Source organism: Hyposmocoma kahamanoa, unplaced genomic scaffold, assembly GCF_003589595.1.
Source record: "Hyposmocoma kahamanoa isolate Upper Pololo Valley unplaced genomic scaffold, ASM358959v1 93, whole genome shotgun sequence".
Taxonomy (NCBI): Eukaryota; Metazoa; Arthropoda; class Insecta; order Lepidoptera; family Cosmopterigidae; genus Hyposmocoma; species Hyposmocoma kahamanoa.
In genome coordinates, this window is record NW_020654810.1 from 23,060,520 (window position 1) to 23,079,363 (window position 18,844).

The 18,844-nt window shown below is 38.3% G+C and overlaps 3 protein-coding genes across 5 annotated transcripts in view; 2 read left to right on the forward strand and 1 right to left on the reverse strand.

Moving 5' to 3' along the window:
- Nucleotides 1–1,688: 1,688 nt before the first annotated feature.
- On the reverse strand, nucleotides 1,689–18,798 carry LOC113237244 (mediator of RNA polymerase II transcription subunit 19). Its single transcript, XM_026473618.1, has 4 exons — nucleotides 18,416–18,798; nucleotides 4,653–4,849; nucleotides 4,162–4,533; nucleotides 1,689–2,913 (listed from the first exon to the last, which is right to left on the reverse strand). Exons 2-4 carry the CDS (start codon nucleotides 4,831–4,833, stop codon nucleotides 2,753–2,755), a joined length of 714 nt encoding a protein of 237 aa, XP_026329403.1. The 5' UTR covers nucleotides 4,834–4,849; nucleotides 18,416–18,798; the 3' UTR covers nucleotides 1,689–2,752.
- On the forward strand, nucleotides 5,368–11,303 carry LOC113237241. The gene is made up of 2 exons (XM_026473607.1): nucleotides 5,368–5,575; nucleotides 5,699–11,303. The coding sequence occupies exons 1-2, from the start codon at nucleotides 5,525–5,527 to the stop codon at nucleotides 11,048–11,050; spliced, it is 5,403 nt and encodes a 1,800-aa protein (XP_026329392.1). The 5' UTR covers nucleotides 5,368–5,524; the 3' UTR covers nucleotides 11,051–11,303.
- The window catches only part of LOC113237242 (thioredoxin reductase 1, mitochondrial), a 49,046-nt gene continuing 41,986 nt past the window's right edge, over nucleotides 11,785–18,844 (forward strand). For all 3 annotated transcript variants that reach the window (XM_026473608.1, XM_026473613.1, XM_026473614.1), the window contains exon 1: nucleotides 11,785–11,859. In XM_026473608.1, coding sequence (XP_026329393.1) covers nucleotides 11,790–11,859 — 70 coding nt within the window. In that variant the 5' untranslated portion in view covers nucleotides 11,785–11,789. The remainder of the gene's footprint in view (nucleotides 11,860–18,844) is intronic.

An 18,844-nucleotide genomic window follows, 5' to 3' on the forward strand; every position in this document is an offset into this window, starting at 1 on the left:
AGCATTCGTCTTAGGTCTGTACCAAGAAAGGCAATGTTTACGTGACGTTAGTACTGAGAGAACCGAGATTGCCTGAATAAATTTAATCAAACAATAATAAAAGCAAAGAAATTTAAACTTAAAAATAATTCATAATCAACATCGTAGAGTTACCTAACAAATCAAGTTATTGTATCGAAAAAACACTCCCTTATTGCAGTGCACTTGAACATTTAGTCATGCCGACCACTATTTCACTTGAGAGCAAAAAACCACCATTGATTTTTAAGTTCCGATACAAATATTCAGTTTCTACTCACTTGTAAAAGATGGTTGGCTGCCCCATAACAAAAAACCTAGTAAGTGCTTTAGACAAAATTTTGCAGCTGAGCCCAAAAACGCAAATCAAGGTCGCCCTTAAATTATTAACTTAAAATAATAATATTAGGTAAGGTACCAATCAACAAATATAATAATGTCACGTACATGATCACAACACTCGATGCCTTACTTTCTCAAACATAAAAAGATTGATTATTCAGGAGATAGCAAAACTTTATTTTAAATTTCTTATCAAGGATGTTAATTTGGGTGCATTACTTTAAGAATAGGTAAAAGTCAGGGTGTGAAAATGAAGGGAATATGATGTGTAATCAGCCTGCAATAGTTTTATATACAATCCATTTTTTGCATTTCAGTAACTTTGTGCATTAAGATACGAGTTTGAGAAAGTAAGGACGACTTATATTACGTATTTTATATCCCTACTAACTTCAAATATTTAGTAAAGTTACTGTAGCAGCCGTAATCAAAACACAATATAAGCATTTGCTAGGTATTTGTTTAGGTAATTGCATTAGAAGATTTGGAATGAAACTTGACTTCATTTGACTTATTAAATTAATAAAACCACTAATATTTTCAGTGTCAGTAATGTTCCACTAATTGCCAATTCAAATACCTTAAAGGAAGCCACTTTTACTACTTTAGAACCCAGGAAGTGTCAAATACTTGCTACGTTTTGAATTGTTTAAAGTGGCTTAAAATATTTTTGGCTAGTCACGAAGTGTGCCTAACTTGGTTTTAAAGTTCCGAAATCTCTGATAAATTGTAGAATTTTGAAGCGGCTGTCTCCACCATTGGGTGAGTACTTACTATGGGAGTAGTATTCCAAAAAATTTGTTCCTTACTTGGTTTCTGGAGCAGCCGTGGCAATAGCGCGTTTTACACAGACATTCTATCGCACGTGGTACAGCACTCGTGCGCGTGTATAGACGTTGGAAGGAAAAGGGAAAGACCGCGCGACTGCGTTCATCAGTCACGCTCTCCAACTCGCGCCAGTTTCACGCGGTCTATCTTGCGCTATTAGCCTTTACATGGGCGCTCTTTCCGTTGTAACGAAAAACGAACACGAGCAAACGCGCGCGAAAGAACATTAGCTTAAAAAAATTTCAAACAGGTAATCGCGCACGATTGCGCGTGCAGGCTTTAGCGCGCGCAATCCTGTACGCTCCTGATCAAGCGCAATAGGGTTACTGTGTAAAGGGTTCTAATGACTCTTAAAATAAGAGAAGTTTGTAATGTGGGAGGAGAATTTAACCCTTTCATGGATGATACTTAAAACAAGCGCACACAAAAATGTCAGTGCTTTTCTTGCCATAGTGCTTATATATATATATATATATATATATATATATATATATATATATGGTGACAGGCGCAGTTGCATTGCCCCTCAGATCTTTGGACTTTAAAGCTCTGAGTGGCACTGCCACTGTTATGGACAGGCGTGTCGCAGCTTATGTATAATGTACTTTACGTCAATTGTGTAACATGCAAAATAGATAAGAGCTAAAAAACAAGTTGGGCGTCTTCCGGAGAATTCTCGCGCTACCGTCCTACTGGCTACCGTCTCGTACTATTTCGTTACGAAATTTAGCTTTCATGCCATCCCGTGGCTATCTAAATTGAGCCTTAATAGCTTTCGTACTATTTGGAAATCGTGAAACACTAAAAGAGGGCGCGAGTCGGGCGCATGTCGGGTCGGGAGCACGACTGGTGTAATTTATATGGACGACAATACGCCACGCGCGGGTGCGTGCAGGTCGGGCAGGACGCGCCCGACCCGCACACTGATAGTGTGTTTCACGCTTTAATGTTTAACATTCTTGTGTTAATGAACCCTTTGTGTCTTATAATTATAAGGTTGTTTTATCACTGCAACTAATAACTGATATATTGTAAACATCACTAATTACAACTCTCGAGTTATGACCAAGAGAGAAAGAACTGTAGTAATATATCAGATTATTCACTGTATTAAAACATACCCTATGCCAGTGGAAGTTGCCTAAATTGTGTATTCTTTGCCGCTTGACTCAAACTATTTTTTCTCCTCACAATTAAAGTTTTCTTTTTTATAACAAGTGACTCAGAGGTTTAAATTGCAAAGATATGAGGGGCAAGTATAAGTTGACAAGTGCCATGTGCCTGTAATTTCACTAGAACCCTTCAAAATCGGAATGCAGAAATAGGTAAAGTGACAGTACTTCCCTGGACTATAGCTTTCATGAGGAGCTCTACTGCTACTAAAAAATTACACTAAAATGGTAAAGGGCCTAAATGGTATTATATGTTGGTAGAATTAGTAATTGGAAATAGCCTCAAACATAAAAATCAGTAGTGGCACTGTATTTTTGCTTTCAAGTGTAAGTACAATGTTTAATTGCTCTACTCCCGTCCCCTGGAGGTCTGATTCTCTATACTAAATAAATTAAGGTATTGGGTGCTGGCTGGGTGTGAGACCGCCATGTTCTGGACTGTGTTTCTGCTTTTTTCTTTTCTTCTCTTTTTTTCTCTTCTTGCGTTCCTTGTCGTCATCGTGACGCTTTTGTTTCTTGTGCTTCTTCTCGTATGTGTCTGGGTTTGAGGAGTCTAAAAATACAGAATAAAATAAACACTCTTTATTTGCTTTCAGGAACGATAAATAAATAATTTGACTTTGAAAACAAAATAATTACACTGTTGAATTGAAAATCTCCTTTTGGATTGTTAGTTAAAAATATGTTGGCAGGACTGAATGAAAGAGGGCAAATTTGAAATCAGGACAGATTTCTTTAAATATTTTGTTATAATTTGTTTTTAATATATTATAAACTGCAACCTAATAACACTTGACGAAATCAAAAGACAATGTGACATATAAAGTTTCATTCGCATCATGCGCCCTATAACCTTGATTGAGTATTACATATACGAGGTGTGATCAATAAATACGGTGAATAAATTTTTATACCGGCAATTGCTGATGCTACAGCCATATGTTGTAATTTGTCCAGAAGCGTGATCAACTGAGACAGGCAGCGACAAGTTGTAACACGTTCGAACTTGTCAGTCAGCTGCCAGAGCCGCTAGAGTGAATGGGCCAATGGCTTCCTTCTTCACCATGACAATGCGCCGTGTCACACCTCGCTTCTCATTCGTGAGTTTTTGGCAGAAAAAAATGTTCCTGTCTGTCCACATCCGCCATACTCACCGGATTTAGCACCGTGCGACTTCTGGCTCTTCCCAAAAATTAAAACTGTGCTTAAAGGAAAACGTTTTGATACCATTGCTGACATTGAGAGGGCCACGACCGAGCAGCTGAAAGCCCTTCCAAAAGATGCCTTCCAGAAATGCATCCAGTCATGGAGTCAACGTTGGAATAAGTGCATTGCAAGCCAAGGACAGTACTTTGAAGGGGATTAAATCAGATTCTATGTAAGCGTAATACTTTTTTTAATATAACATTATTCACCGTATTTATTGATCACACCTCGTATGACAGTAATTGTTTTGGATGAATGTCGAAAGGAGAAAGCTGCCATCTGCTTACTAAAACACGGTTACATGATAAAATAAATTTTTGAGATATCATAAAAAACCACAACCCAGTTTTAGAATACTGAAACTGTTTAATGATATTTTATGCACAATTAGGGTAAATTCGGATACGTTGGACACATTAACTCACCTATAACTGTTTTTGAATAGAGAATTTTGAGCTATCTCATACTATTTAAAACGCATATATGACTTGACACTATGCCGTGTCTTAGTTATTGCACGGCAGAATGGATGTAGAGCCGTTAAGGACACTGAGTTTAGAGCCCATGATGAGTTAAATATTGTATAGTAACTTACCTTGTAAGGGTGTATCCTGTCCAGGTGGAGCCCCATCTTTATGCTTGTGTTTCTTATGTTTGTTCTTATGCCTCTTTGGTGGAGTGGCACTCACGTAGCGGTACTGTTCTGGCAAGGGCCCTGGGTGAAGTCGGAACCCTGCTAGCTGGGCACTGGTCAATGGCAGCAATTCCTTGCCACCAATAGGTCTCTTGGCTATCACGGAACCCAGTGTACTATTGTCCTCTTGTCCAGGACCATCCAAAATACCGGGAAGATTCGGTAGAAAAGAGGACAAGGATTCCTTTAACTTTTTCCCATTAAATTTACTATATGAGTGCTCTAGTCCATAGTGTGCCATTAAATTTGTAGCCCCAGTCAGTTCGCTTTCTCCTGAAAAATAAAATTTCTATTAAATCTGTTACTAAGCCTTGTATTGCACCAAAAACGTATTGTTACTAGTTCACAACAACAAAATGCCAAATTGTAACAAAATGTAAGTTTAGACTTACCTGGAGGCTCTTTCATCAAATAAAATGGTCCACTATGGACTATTGACGGGTTTTTGCCCAGCGAGATCGTGGTCTTCAGAGTGCCAGACGAATCCTGGCGAGAGACCACTGGTGACCTCGCACCCCGCGGTGAAGACTTTGGAGAATAAGGTTCTACTTTCCTGAACTGATCAGACATCATCTTGTTTCAGCATTGTCTACATAATAAACATAAAAGAAAGAAACTTCGGTAAAATAATTTAACAAAAAGTAAAGCGAAACCCTTCCTTCGACAAATATTTTGACAACTTCACAAACCATAGCCAAAAAGACTACAGGAGAAGAGGGACTAAAACGAATCATCCATAGACAAAATAGCATAGCAAACCATATCGGACTACAACTATTATCGGTCTTATGGCTTATATTTTTTTTGTTGAATACTTATTTAGTTCATTATTTTAATAAAATACTGTTTACTTATAAGACATTAAATTAACATGGAATTACGAGATTCTACGTCATTACAATGTCTATGACATAAGAACCAATACCACGTGTTTTAATCTGCGCCTCAGAAAAAAGCAAAATTTAAAAGTAAATAATTTACGTCTATGGTTAATGAATAGCTTCTCGCAACGCGCTACGATATTCGATAATTTGTTTGGAAATAAACATTACAAAGAGAATAATTTCAAGTGTTCGTGATAATTTATGTAATATAAAAGCTGAAAAATGTGTGTGTTCAAAGACATAAGTGGTAGCAAACTGCTGCAAGGATTTTGATATAACCATTCCTCGCTCAGCGAAGTGACGCCATTTTACGGGAATGACCAGCCCGCGGCTGCCTCATACTGAGCCTGATGTAAGAAGCGCTCTGCCCAAACGGATGCATGGAAACGAATCTATATTGTTACACTCGTACTGGACGTACGATTTCAGAGGTATGTCGACAAAAACATTGGTTACCATTTCGACAACCATTATTCAAATCATTTCGATTTCCTCTTGGTTGAATGTCTTTTGTTTCTCAGCGGTCATATAAGCACGTGGTTCAATTTTTCCAGAAAACTATGGACGATGGTAATTTCACCAACACAAAAGACGAGAAAACTGCCCAAGCGTCATTGGCGAACCTGTATAGTGATCGACCAGCAAAATTAACCACCAATGGACATGATTTCGTTGGGGAGTCGTCCAGTCCCACTGCCGAGCCCTACGAGCAGTACAGACCGGCTCCAGAAACTCCGCATGACGACAAGGCGAGGAAACGCATTAACCCATTGAGAATACACCTTGGCAAAAGACCATTTGTTGACAATTCCCCTCAATATTATGGTCAAAGCAAGCAAAAGAAACCTTGTGTGATCAAATCCAGTGATTCAAGTACACCTTCAATACCTAGAACGCCTAAACTAATTCCTAAAAGAATAGACCATAGATTTCACAATGTTGCACTACAGCAAGACAGTAGCTTATTGGAAAGTGAACGAGACAAACCTGTCCCACGGCTCGTGCCCAAAAGCCAATTGTTACAGTTCAAAAAGGGTAAGGTTGAAAAACAACGTCAACCTCAGCTTAAGGAATATGCCCAAAACTTGGGCTTGCAACCTATGGTGAAGTTTAAATGCAGGAAATGTTGTTCAATGTCATTTAAAACACTGGCTATGTTGAAAGAGCACCAATTAGTGTGTCGTGCACAATCTAAAGAGCCCACTTTAAGCCCAGAGGCAGCACCCAGTGCTGAAACACATACTGGAGGACCATCTAGAGTGACAAGAAAAGTCTACTTGTGTTCAGCATGTGGAACTTACTATGAGAATTGGAATCTGTTTCTTCACATGAGAGAAATCCATAACAGACACATATGTCTGTTCTGTTTAGGAATGTTTTCAAAAGCAGAAAAATTGTCCTCTCATCTGTCTAACAAACATAATGTGAAAGAATTTACCTACGAGACCAAGGAAGAAATTTTAAATGTTTTCAATGGGACATTGTATTTGATGTGCTGTGCGTGTGAGGAAATATGTAGTGAACAAGATGATTTCTTCAATCATGACTGTAACAAAATCAAACCTAGACCTGTGCCTGTGCTTGTTAGTAAAAATGCAGTGAAACCGAATAGTGCAAAGCAAGGGAAGGGTGGCAGTAGTAACGAACTGTCAGCAAATGGACCTGCTGCCATTAAAGAACCTCTAAAACTAATTAGTGATAAGAAAGAGTTCAGTGAAGTGGGACATGATATAATGTCTAATGCAAATAAAGTTCCAGTTCCAATGGCTGGCGACTGTGAGCCTACCATCAGTGACACAAGTATTTCTTCAGAATCATCAACAATTAGTAAAGATACAACAAACCCTCAAGATACCATTATGGAATTAAGTAATTCATATTCTAAATCAAATGCAAGCACCATCCAAAAGTATGCCTACAGTCCTGAACCAGAAACAAGTAGAGATGGCATGCCAAATGGTGATGAGAGCATGGAACATTCAGATGGCAATGAGTCGCCAATCCCTGATGATCTGCCAACAATAATCCATGCTGCTTCAGAGAAACCTGAAGTACCTGCTTTTCCCCCTATAGAAAAAGAAAGAGAGTGTGGCATCAAGTTAAAACTGAGTTTAAATAATGCAAAGTCACCTGTCATAATAAATTCTACTGTGGATCCTACTATTGGACAGAATTCTACTATTGGACAGCATAAGGCACATAAACCGCCTACACGCGTCCGGCGTCCGCCAAAGCGGTATGAAAAGGAAAAACCACTAATATCTTCTGCATTACCAAAGACACCTACTATCAAAATGACAATTTGTGATAAAGCTGACAATCCTTTCATTAAGACTACAATATATGAAAACAATCAAGAAACTACTCTTAAAACACTTTTGAATAACAATTTAGAAAATTTAGCTATAACCTCAGACAACAAACCGGAAAATACAATTAAATCCACTATTTATGATAATAAAATTGATGATGAAAATTCTTTGAACAGAGTTCCAAAATTGACAGTTAGAGTTCCAAAAGAACTTCTGGACAAGGATTCGTCCAGTGACTACTCTTCAGACAGTGATGTCAGTGACAAATTAACAGTTGATGAAAATAAAGTAGCAATAGATGAACAGAACAAGGCAACAGAAGAAGCAATGCTAGAGTCACCAACAGTTGCTGGGATACTTCAACAGCCCTTAGAGGAAAGTAAAGAAGAAACATCAATAGTACTAGTACCCTCAATAACAGAAGAAAAAGTACAAACTGTGCATGAAGATGTAACATCTGTAGATGAACCTCTGACTGAACCAATGGAGCAGGATACTAATATTGAGACCAGTCTTGATGATCCACCTCCAAGTGATGAGTTGCCAGTTACTGAATTGTCTTTAGATAAACCTCTAGATAAATATCCCCTAAAAGAGTTATTAAAAGTATTTTTGGCATCTACATTGTACAACTGCATCTACTGCAATCATGCTCGCAAGATAGCTGTAAACTGTGAACAGCTGTCTTTGCATATGGTTGCAGAGCACCGTTTTTCAGCAACTGTGGATAGTATTACTGCTGAAGAATTATTGCCAGAAACTATAATTGCTAAAGTAAGCACTGGAGCAGAAGAACTTAGAAACATCTACATCAATTTGGATTCTTATGATAGTGAAGACAAATGTGGAGATTTGCCATATGACCACATATTTGAGTGTTTTCAATGCTATTTTAAGACTCCAATACACAAAGATCTCTATTTACATAATCGCAAAATGCATCAAAAAGCTATGATACTATGTGTAATGTGTAAATCTAACTTTTATAGCTATAGTGAGTTATTATGTCATTTATGTCCTGGAACATATGATTCTGATTGTGACATTAAGTTTAGATGCTGTCTGTGTAATGTAGACAATATACCTTCATCATTTAGGTTAATGGTACATCTTAGAAAGATGCATCACACTTGTGACGTTTGCTTGGAGTTCTGCCACAATCAAGTGCGCTTATCCAATCATGTTTGGAAGCATAAACTTCGTCACCTATGTTATCGATGTGGCTTATCATATAGAAATAAACCAGATATTACAAATCATCTGTTCTGGAAACACGGGACGCAAAGTGTGCAGTGTAAAAAATGTCTGCAGAAAAAATGGCCCCATGTATATCACTTTTGTTCACCTCCTGCTATTTTCATTTGTGAGGAATGTAGTTTACATTTCACAAAAGCAGTTTGTTTGAAGGTTCATAAAAGGTTCCATTCTGGTGACCTTCCACACATATGTACGGAGGAAGGATGTTCTGAAAAGTTTGTTTCCAAAAAATTGCTTATGAAGCACATTGATGAACACAGGAAGAAACTATTGATTGAAGATTTATGTGAAGACAAACCAAAACCTACAAATGAGACAATTGAAGAAACACCCAAGGAAGCAATCCCTATTATCGATTTAGTTGATGACAAACCTACAGAGGAAGCTAATACTTCTGAAGTGAAGGCTGAAGCTAATATCGTGCAAACATCTAAAAAATCGAAAAAGAAAAAAGTAAAAGACAAGGATACCTTAATGTTAGATGTCAATCTACCAGAATTAAACTTATCAGAAAGTGATAGCAGTGACGAGTCAGACTGTGGAGTGGCTCTGCCTAAATCTGTTACTCAATCACCACCTAAGAAAGAAGTTGAAGATGTAAAACCTGTGGTGGAAGAAAAACCAGCAATTATAGAAACTCCACTTGATGACAACAAGAAATTAGAAACTGAAGAATCAGCAGTAAAAGTTGTGCCGAAAACAGAAACTGTAGAAGAAGAAAAACCAGACGAGAAGCAAGTACTAGAGATATGGGACAATTTCAAAAAATACCAAGAGAAAGTAGAAAAACCAAAGGAAAAAACACCACCACTAGTTCCCATAAGGAAACATGTTTGTGAATCTGATCATGATTATTGCTTGATACCTACTGATTTGAATGGCGGCGATGACCCATACAATTTAGATAAAAAGAAAAATAAGAAATCTCCTAAGAAAAGACATGGTGGCCTCTCGTCGTCAAGCAGCAGCAGTAGCGATAGTGATTCAAGCTGCTCTTGTGGTTCAAATTGTAGTTGTTCTTCTAGCAGTGGTTCCTCGTCGTCTAGCTCTTCCGATTCCGATTCTTCTGATGAATCAGGCAATGAGAAAAAGAAAAGCAAACAACAAAGAAAAAGAATGTCCAGCAGAAGACTTAGTAATGGGTCTAATGTAGACGTTATGGGAATTTCTGAAACTCCAATTTTGATACCAGAGAAAACTGAGCCTCCAATTGCCGAAACTGATTTAGAAACCGACGAAAGTGAAACAGACGAAGAATTTTATGATGAGGCACCTCATAAAATTGCTATGAAATTATTCACAGAAAAACGCAATCAATTGATGATGTCAATGGCTCCATCTGATGCTGGTTCAGTTTCTGGAGAGGCAAGTCGTCCAGTAACACCTATCAAGGAAGAAAAACAAGCAAATGAGGAAATGGAATCTAAAGAGAAATCTTCAAGTAGTAAAAAGAAAAGTAAGAAGAAAAAGAAATCCAAAAGTTCCAAAAAACGTGGACCTATCAAAATTAACATTCCTAAAGATGTTATTGCTAAATCTGAAGTAGAAGTACCACCACAACCACCTTTAGCTCCTAATAAAATTACCATATCTTTGCAATCTAACACTGTCCATATACCAGCCCCACCTATTAATGAAATTCCAGTCACCAGCGCCGCCAGTGCTATCCCAGCTCCTATTGTAGCAGCACCAATTGAAAAGAAACGTGCTTCAAAAAGAAGACGAGTTCCTAACAAATTTTACGGCTATTCTAGTGACGAAGAAACGCCGTCAACTCCAGTTGCAGCATTAAAACCACAACAACCTCCAAAATTGGAATGGAGGAAGGAAGACTTACCATCTCCAGTGTCACACAAAGCAAAGAAAGAAGTACCTTCAACTATTCTACCATCACACAGATTGTATAATTATTCTGAACCTATGACTATGAGACTGACTGCACCAATCCCAGATCCTGAACCACCGAAAATTCTAATGAATTCAGAATCTATGGAGTCCAGCGACACAGATTCGAGTGACCAAGGTTTGGAGATTTACCAGCCTAGTAACGTGCACGCTTCTGTACCAATTCCACCTCCTAGCTACTTAAATTCAGGTACTTCTAGTCTGCCTTATCCTTTCCAAAGGCCAGCTGTGCGGCAAGCTAGAGAGGGCGAAAGTGTTTACTGCTACTGCCGCTGCCCGTACGACGAAGTGTCGGAGATGATAGCGTGCGACGCTGAAGGTTGTCCCATAGAATGGTTCCACTTCGAATGCGTTGGTATCATGGTACCGCCTAAAGGCAAATGGTACTGTCCCGAATGTAGGAAAAATCAAAGCTTCTCAGGTTACAGATAGTCTGTGAAAATTACTTGTATATAACCTACTGTATTGTTAACTGTATATAATTTATTTGTAGATAATTTAGCTTTACCTGTATATCTGTGTAGGTAGTTTGTATAAGATTTAGGTTAGTAGGACCGAAAAAAATGTATCATTGTTAAAAAGTACATGTTACATGCTTAATACCGGCTGTGCGGCCAATCTGTAACCTGGCTGGCATATTGTTACTGACATTAACGTATACAGCTAAACGGAAATATAAATCCGATTTTTGATACCAACATTGTAATTTTATTTCTTCACCATCCTAACAAAGGTAGTTCAAGCTAAGATTCCAGAACAATAGTTTGTCTGAAATTGTTTGACTAACTACATCAAGGTTAAGGAGGCTGTTTATTATTACAGGAGTTACAAATCATTGCTACCACAGATACTAAATACAAGAACTAAAAAATCTGCTACGAAAAAAGTTTCGATGCAAAAAATTGCAATCTTCAACATGTAAAGTTATAGACACCCATTGCGAACAGCATAGAGTATTTATAATCATTTTTTTCATGGACATGGACTAAAACGTGGTTACGTAGTGATTTTGTACTCTTTGGGTTTATCAGCTTTGGACTTTTTACGTTTGTTTGTTCAAAAATTCTTAACTTTTTTTATGAAGTAGTAGAAAGAGATTTTCAAAATTTCGGCAGTCATAAAAAATTTAGCAATACGATCATCGAGAACCGTACTAAATTTCACCTTTGATATGGATCTCACCCCGCTTTGCTCGTTTCCTGAAGACTGTAACAGATTAAATAGGTCTTCTACAAGAAGTGGTGAGTTCTCTTTCACTTTATTCACTAAGCTTTGCATTGTGTAATTGGTGTGGCATCGACCAATCTCTACAGATTTCTGTGGTAAGTATCGGTTTCCTGCAAACACTGCTGTTCCAAGAACAGTATAAGCCACACCTTTACCATGTTACGATTGTAATGCGTGAGTTTAATAGTCTGCATTTACCATTCGTTAAGATTTGATGAAGGTCTACGTACAGCGGGTGGGCAACTTACCAACTTGAAAGTAACGGCGTTTATAGTATAACATTTATATGGTCGTACGTACGTTAGCCGTTAGATAAATATTGAGTGTAATTTTCGCTAAAGACCCTTTAAATTATTTTTAAATAGGTTTCTATAGGTACATATAAGTAGTATACCTTTATTAAATGCCGACCTTATTTACTAAACTAACTAGGTTGTAGCAATCTTCTATAAGATAGTAGTTTTGTACAAAATCGACGTACGAACATTTACAAAATCTTGTATTTGCAAAGGAGTCACAACACTTATCGACGCTGCTTGAGCCGGTAAGAAAAAGTTTTATGTCCAAAACGACACGTCGTTTTTTTTTCGACAATTTTATTAATTTATTTTTAATTAATGTAATTCAACCAATAATTAGCAATTTTTCGATATTTTCAGACAAGTCTAAGTTGTGAATAGACAGATTTGGGCGCGCGTTTAGTGTACAAAACTATAGAAGATAGGTCTAATAATACGTCTGCAGTGATTCCAAGACTGGATCGACTAAGGGTCGTATTCTAGAACTCCGCTCAGTGCTCAAGTCAGGATTTGAGTATGGTTTAAAGCACTCGAAATCATACTCAAGTACCTGCCATTAGGGTCGTATTTCCGGTGTTTGTGTTTCCATTGCAATCCCGACTTGAGCATTGAGTAGAGTTCTAGAATACGACTCTCAGACTTTGTAAAATGGGGCACTAAAGGATGGTCCCATACAAAAAAATACACATTTTATTTTTTCCTACTAAACTATTACATTTATGGCAAAATGTGCCATGACAAGATTTAATATTGGCATTTTTTAAAGAGGTATGGTGAAAAAAAATCCAGTCTCCCCTATATTGTAGATCTGCCCCACTGTGTGACGTCCACAACAGGCGAAACGCTATTTGCCAAAACCTTTTTCGCTGTTATTGTATGGACATAAAACATTTTCTGATTGGCCCAAGGCCAGTTCGCGCCGATAAGTGTGATGACTCCCTAATACAGTACGTAGCCCATGCTTGTACTCACAGAGGGCATTGTTTTGCGAGTGGGTGGAAACCGGATCTGGCAGCAGTGGAGATCACAGATCCGTTGTTGTTATGATGACTGCTTTGTTAGCAATACATGTATAGGTGCTATTTCATGTGTATATTTACGCCTAATTAAGAGACGATAAACTTTACTATCTTTAAATACGAATTATTAATAATAATTAGAATAATATATTTATTTACGTTACATCTACTTCTTATGATTGAAATTACTGGTAGAGCAGAAATATACAAAATTAAATATCTGATAATTATAGAGGTTGACTGTTGTCAAGCCGTTGGAAGCCTAATGGTGGATCTATCGCCTTTAAAGGCCGTGGGCTCGAATCTGGACTCGCATCTCTAACTTCCTCATTTTATTGGTGAAATTTACCATGAGCTTCTCGGTGAAAGTAAACATTGTGAAGAAAACCAACACGTGACTCGGATAACGCGTGAAGTCCCCAACCCGCATTGGTTGGGGACAAATGGGTTGATGATTATGACGAATAGACGTTTCAGATATCTACTTGAGTAAATCCAAAAAGTCTCACGATCACCTCCTATATAAATCTATAATACCTTTAAATTATGCCCATAACTAGCAAGTAGGTACCTAATCAGTCACCACTACAGAAATGTAAACAAATCCTATTTATTTAGATTGCTGTGGTCACCACCATGCTTCTGCACTGTGTCTAATTTAAAAAAGAAACATTAAAGTGAGCTTTAAGTCCGTTCCGTCCAGTATACATTGGACTTCTTAAGTCCGTTCCGTCCAGTATACATTGGACTTCTATAATGATAATAATGTGCTGGACGACCACTCAAATGCAGGTCTCAAACTAGGGATTTTTTTATAACGCAAACACTCCTAGTCCCGCACTAAGGAAACCCTATTACATCGCGAGTGCTATGGACACACACATAGACAACCACAAATTACACCAAAATTACGAGAGAAAAAAATGTAGGCCATACTTATATTCTATTTATTCTTATACTCTGCGTGGCAGATCAAGCATGGTAAGCGTGCGGCCACAGAGGCAGTTTGCCTAAGCTATGAGTACGTACCAGACCAACGGAGTTGACTTTGGCGCACAACCCAGAACACTCGACTAAAACTAATTCAGAAAAAAACCATTTACCAAATTGATCCCAACAGGAATCGAACCCGGAAGCTTCTCGTCGAGCGCTCACAGAGCAAACCGTTGGGCCACAGAGTTCGTCAAATATACTTTTTTTTATAATATCAAGTGACGGGATGAACAAGTTGTGCCCCTGGCAGTAAGCTACACGCCTGTCCATAACAGTTGCAGTGCCACTCAGAGCTTTAAATCGCAAAGATTTGAGATACATTGTGCCCGTCGACACCCTAATGAGACATAAGTTGAATAGTTGCATGTACATGTAATTTCACTAGCACCCTTAGGCCGCATTTATTTGACACGAATTTCAACGCGCTCACCCGGTTGTATTATTCAGAGGAATTCAAATATTGTTGCCTAGTAAATAGAATTCCGATTCGCCATTAACGTATGTACACGCAAGCGTGGTAACTGGGCGATCGCCGCGAATAAACGCGCGAAAAATTTCGCGTCGTGTAACTGGGCGCTTACCTTCAAAACCGGAACACAGTAATGCTGACATGACTGCTTGGCGGCAGAAATAGGTAAGGTGGCAGTACTTCCTTGGGCGAACTCTTTGATAAGGAGCTCTACTGCTACATATACTAGCGGGTAGCGCAGCAACAGTGTGCGCTTTCCTCTGCAATGTAACCCTAATGATATTTTTTTAGTGGCAGGAAACCTCCTTGTGAAAGAGTTCGTCAAGGGAAGTACTACCACCTTACCTACATATTTCTGCCGCCAAGCAGTAATGTAAGCATTACTGCGTTCCATGCCCCTCAGATCTATGCGATTTAAAGCTTGATGTTATAAAAAAATACGGGTTGTTCCACGGCTATGCGACGCGAAGGAAAAGCACTCTAAATATTAAGTATAGATAAATAATTTATGGTGTTCTTTATAAAAAATAATATTATTACATAATTTAAGATACTATGTTACTTGACGATGACCATCGAGTATATAACCAGAAATAGAGACGAAATAAGGGCCATCCATCCCTGGCAACTCATCAGGCAAATGGGCCTTATATCACTTTTAAATATCAACTCTCGTTTACGCCGAAACCACAAATTAGAAAACTGAAATAGTTCAGCGCCAACTACTGACTTGTGTGTACGTCTCCGTATATTCCAAAAATATTCTGTATTTATTATAATAAAGATAATATCTGTGGCAATGGGGGCTGTTCTATTCGGTGGCTTGGGAAAAACAGCAAAACTTCTAATTACAGAACAAACGGAATCACATTTCATCGGTCACTAAATATGTAATTTTTTAATTTTCATCCATTAAACAAAGCTTAAACTGGTCGATTTGAAGTGAAATAATTGACGACACCCATCAATTTCGAATTCGGGCTGGCCAATCGAAGCGCAGTTGTCACTGTAATGATTTGGCAGAATAGTTTTCAAACAAATTAAATGACTATCTCTATTTCTGACGACGATGAGACGATGACTTTCGATGGGCATCATAAAAATACAGGCTGCTTTTTTATAATTTGTTCGGTTCAATTGCCAGATAAAGAAAGCAACTCGCCTGCTTATCGGTATTCTACAGATGTATCGCGGAGAGTGTGCGATGAAATTGCATGATTTAATTCTGTCTTCCCCTTTCCAACTACGGAGGACTATAGACATAAGCTATGGTTCCATCCCTAAGTTGTGAAATTCCAAGGCTTCACACGAAGCGTTTCGCTTCTACATTTAGATATCTGGCGAACGGCCAAGCAGTGGAATTCCCTGTCTACAAACTATTCCACAAACGCTATAACTTGGGCCTTTTTAAGGCGAGAGTGAATGAATAGGCATTAATTAGCTGCGCATGTTACATCGTCGACCTCATCGTCATGTTCCATCAGGCGAGATGGAGGTCAATTGCACGCTTATTTTTTTATTTAAAACAAACTTTAAAAGACACTCTGTATATATCGGATTTAAATCGTTGACTGTCAACCGTGACCATGTGACCTGTAAAGGGCCCGAAACGTCGGTTTGTTTGAAAAAACAAATATACGCGATTTAAATCCGGAAAAATAGTTTCATTTCCGACACTCTGTATAATTATTTTGAAATTATGTTGGTATGTTTCGTTTATTTTTAGTCCATACTCAATATATTTCTCTCTCTCTCTCTCTCTCTCTCTCTCTCTCTCTCTCTCTCTCTCTCTGTAGAATTGATGTTACAATACTTTAAAATGCATAGTCAAGGCGTTACAAAGCAGGCGCGTGGTGTTCTCTTTAATTCAGTAGTGCTTGCATATTCATTATTGTACTTGAAACTACGCACTACACTCGGCCCTTAGCAAACTCTATGCCATCCATGACTATAAGTATAGATGGCGTGTTACCCAGACACTATCTGCTACAATACACTTGTATTAATATTAATAATGCTATTCTTTAGCACGTTACTTCAAAGTTTTCTTCAACTTTTAGGGAGTTACGCTACTGCGTCAAACCAATACACTGTAATATCAATAACAGCATTTTGAGAAAAGGCTGTAAAAAGGATTTTTCAGGTTTTTGGAATTTTTAAAGTCAATAACTATAATGATAGATTTATTACTGTGCACATAATAAGCTATTTATTGAAAAACGCGTGAATTCCTTTTGCCTTGTTAGCAGTCGAAAGATGCTTGTTACTGTACTGGAACAGTTTTGGTTTGACACGGTAGAGTAGGTCCTGTACTTGGGACCAATAATTGCCCTTTTTTTCAAGAGCATTACGGTATACCAAAATGGCAAACATTCGTCAGTAAGTGCGAAGTAGCACAGAGCAAAATTTGCCCGTTATTGTCCTTCATTCTTTGTAGCCGTTAATTAAGACAATTTAGCGGAGCAGGTCGCAACAAACAAGTGTACAGCTCTACATTCACACAAATTGGCGCTAGAAATGTAAATTTAAGAATATGTAGTACCTTCTTCATTTTTTTACGAATATAACAGATTTAGGGTAAATGTAAATTAATAAATTCGATTTAGAATACATGTCAACAAATAAAACAATACGACCCTGGAAAGGTATAACGTGTAGGTAACATGCGTTTGGACAATATTGCAAGAGAGCGACTTAAAATTTTTTTTTAAGAAAAAATATAATTTAATAGCTGTATTTTTAAATTAGCCGTATCATTGACCTGGTTTCACGACATGCAGCATGTTAGCTTATCAATAGGCTTGTTAAAAATAGGAAATCTGCTTTATATAAACATAATTAAAAAAATGATAAAATATTTTTGCACAAGGTGCAAAATTATTGATTGATTCGATCTTTGTATTCATAATCAGAGCTGTACTGCGATTAAATTCATTCGTTCATTATTTACAGACGATAAAATGAATGAATGGTGAAACATAAAAGCAGCTTGTCTCATTAAACTGCAAAGAGAAATCAACAATAGTATGTGTATTGTATAAAAACGCAGAAGGCAGATCATGTTCCTACTTACAGTACATTCGGAACGTAATGCAATGCATACCGATGTTAATGTACGGTCAAGTGTTTCACTGACCTAGCTTACCTATGTAAATTCCAGTTAGGCAATCAGTTTCGGTGAAGGAAAACATCGTGATGAAACCTGCACGTCGAAGAAGGTTCACAACCCTCGGAAAACGTGTGAAGTCCCCAACCCGCATTGGGCTAGCGTGGCGGACCATAGGCCGCCACGCAACGAAAGGAGACCCGTGCCCAGCAGTGGGACGCATAAATGGGTTGATGATGATGATGATGATGAAAATCAGTCCGTAGCAGAGCTACCCTAAATTATGAGCATTAACAAAAAATGTTTTTTACACCTGTCATCATTGGTTGACTAGCAACGTTGTTGTTATTAAACATTCCATATCGAATTTGGCTAGAGTATAATTCTGCCGACTTCGGTGGCCAAGTGGTTGTTCCTCCTACGTTCCTACGTTCGATTTTCGGCAGTACCTACAGAGTTGAAAAACAAACTTGCTACTGGTCTGACGGTAGAGACCCGCAGGTAACTCCGTTACGTAATAGGTAGGGTTATTTCTGCGCCAACGCTAGCCGATTTAGTAATCAATACACTGGCGCCCTCTAGCAGGAGCGCGAACAAAACGGAATACTTACAGTTAAATTTTTCCCAGTGGTTGGAAATTCGAGTGCAAATGGTGCAATAATAAGTGATCTTGGGAAGCATAACCTTTTTACTTCGCTTGCACCGCGAGTGACGCAAGCTCCTGCACCTGAGTGCGCGGCACATCCTGCACCATAGGTAAAGGCTGGCACTGCGTTATTTGGCACATTATTATTTAAACAGGTGGCGTAGCGTGGGGGGTGCAGAGGAAGTCATGGCCCCGGGCGGCATAGTAATAACAGCCTAACTAGTTAAAATTTTTTTTTTTTACTTAAAATTTGAAAATAAATTCCACTATTTGAGAAAACTATATCCTGAACAACGCAAAGATGGCGAGGGCAAGCGAACATAAAAACACAATCGAGACGAGACTCCCCGAACGATGTGAAAATAGAAGGGGTCAGCAAATTTACGGTTCACTCTGGGCGGCAAAAATCGACGCAACGCCACTGCTATTAAACGCGTCTGAGCCCACTTGAAACTGATAATGTCGTT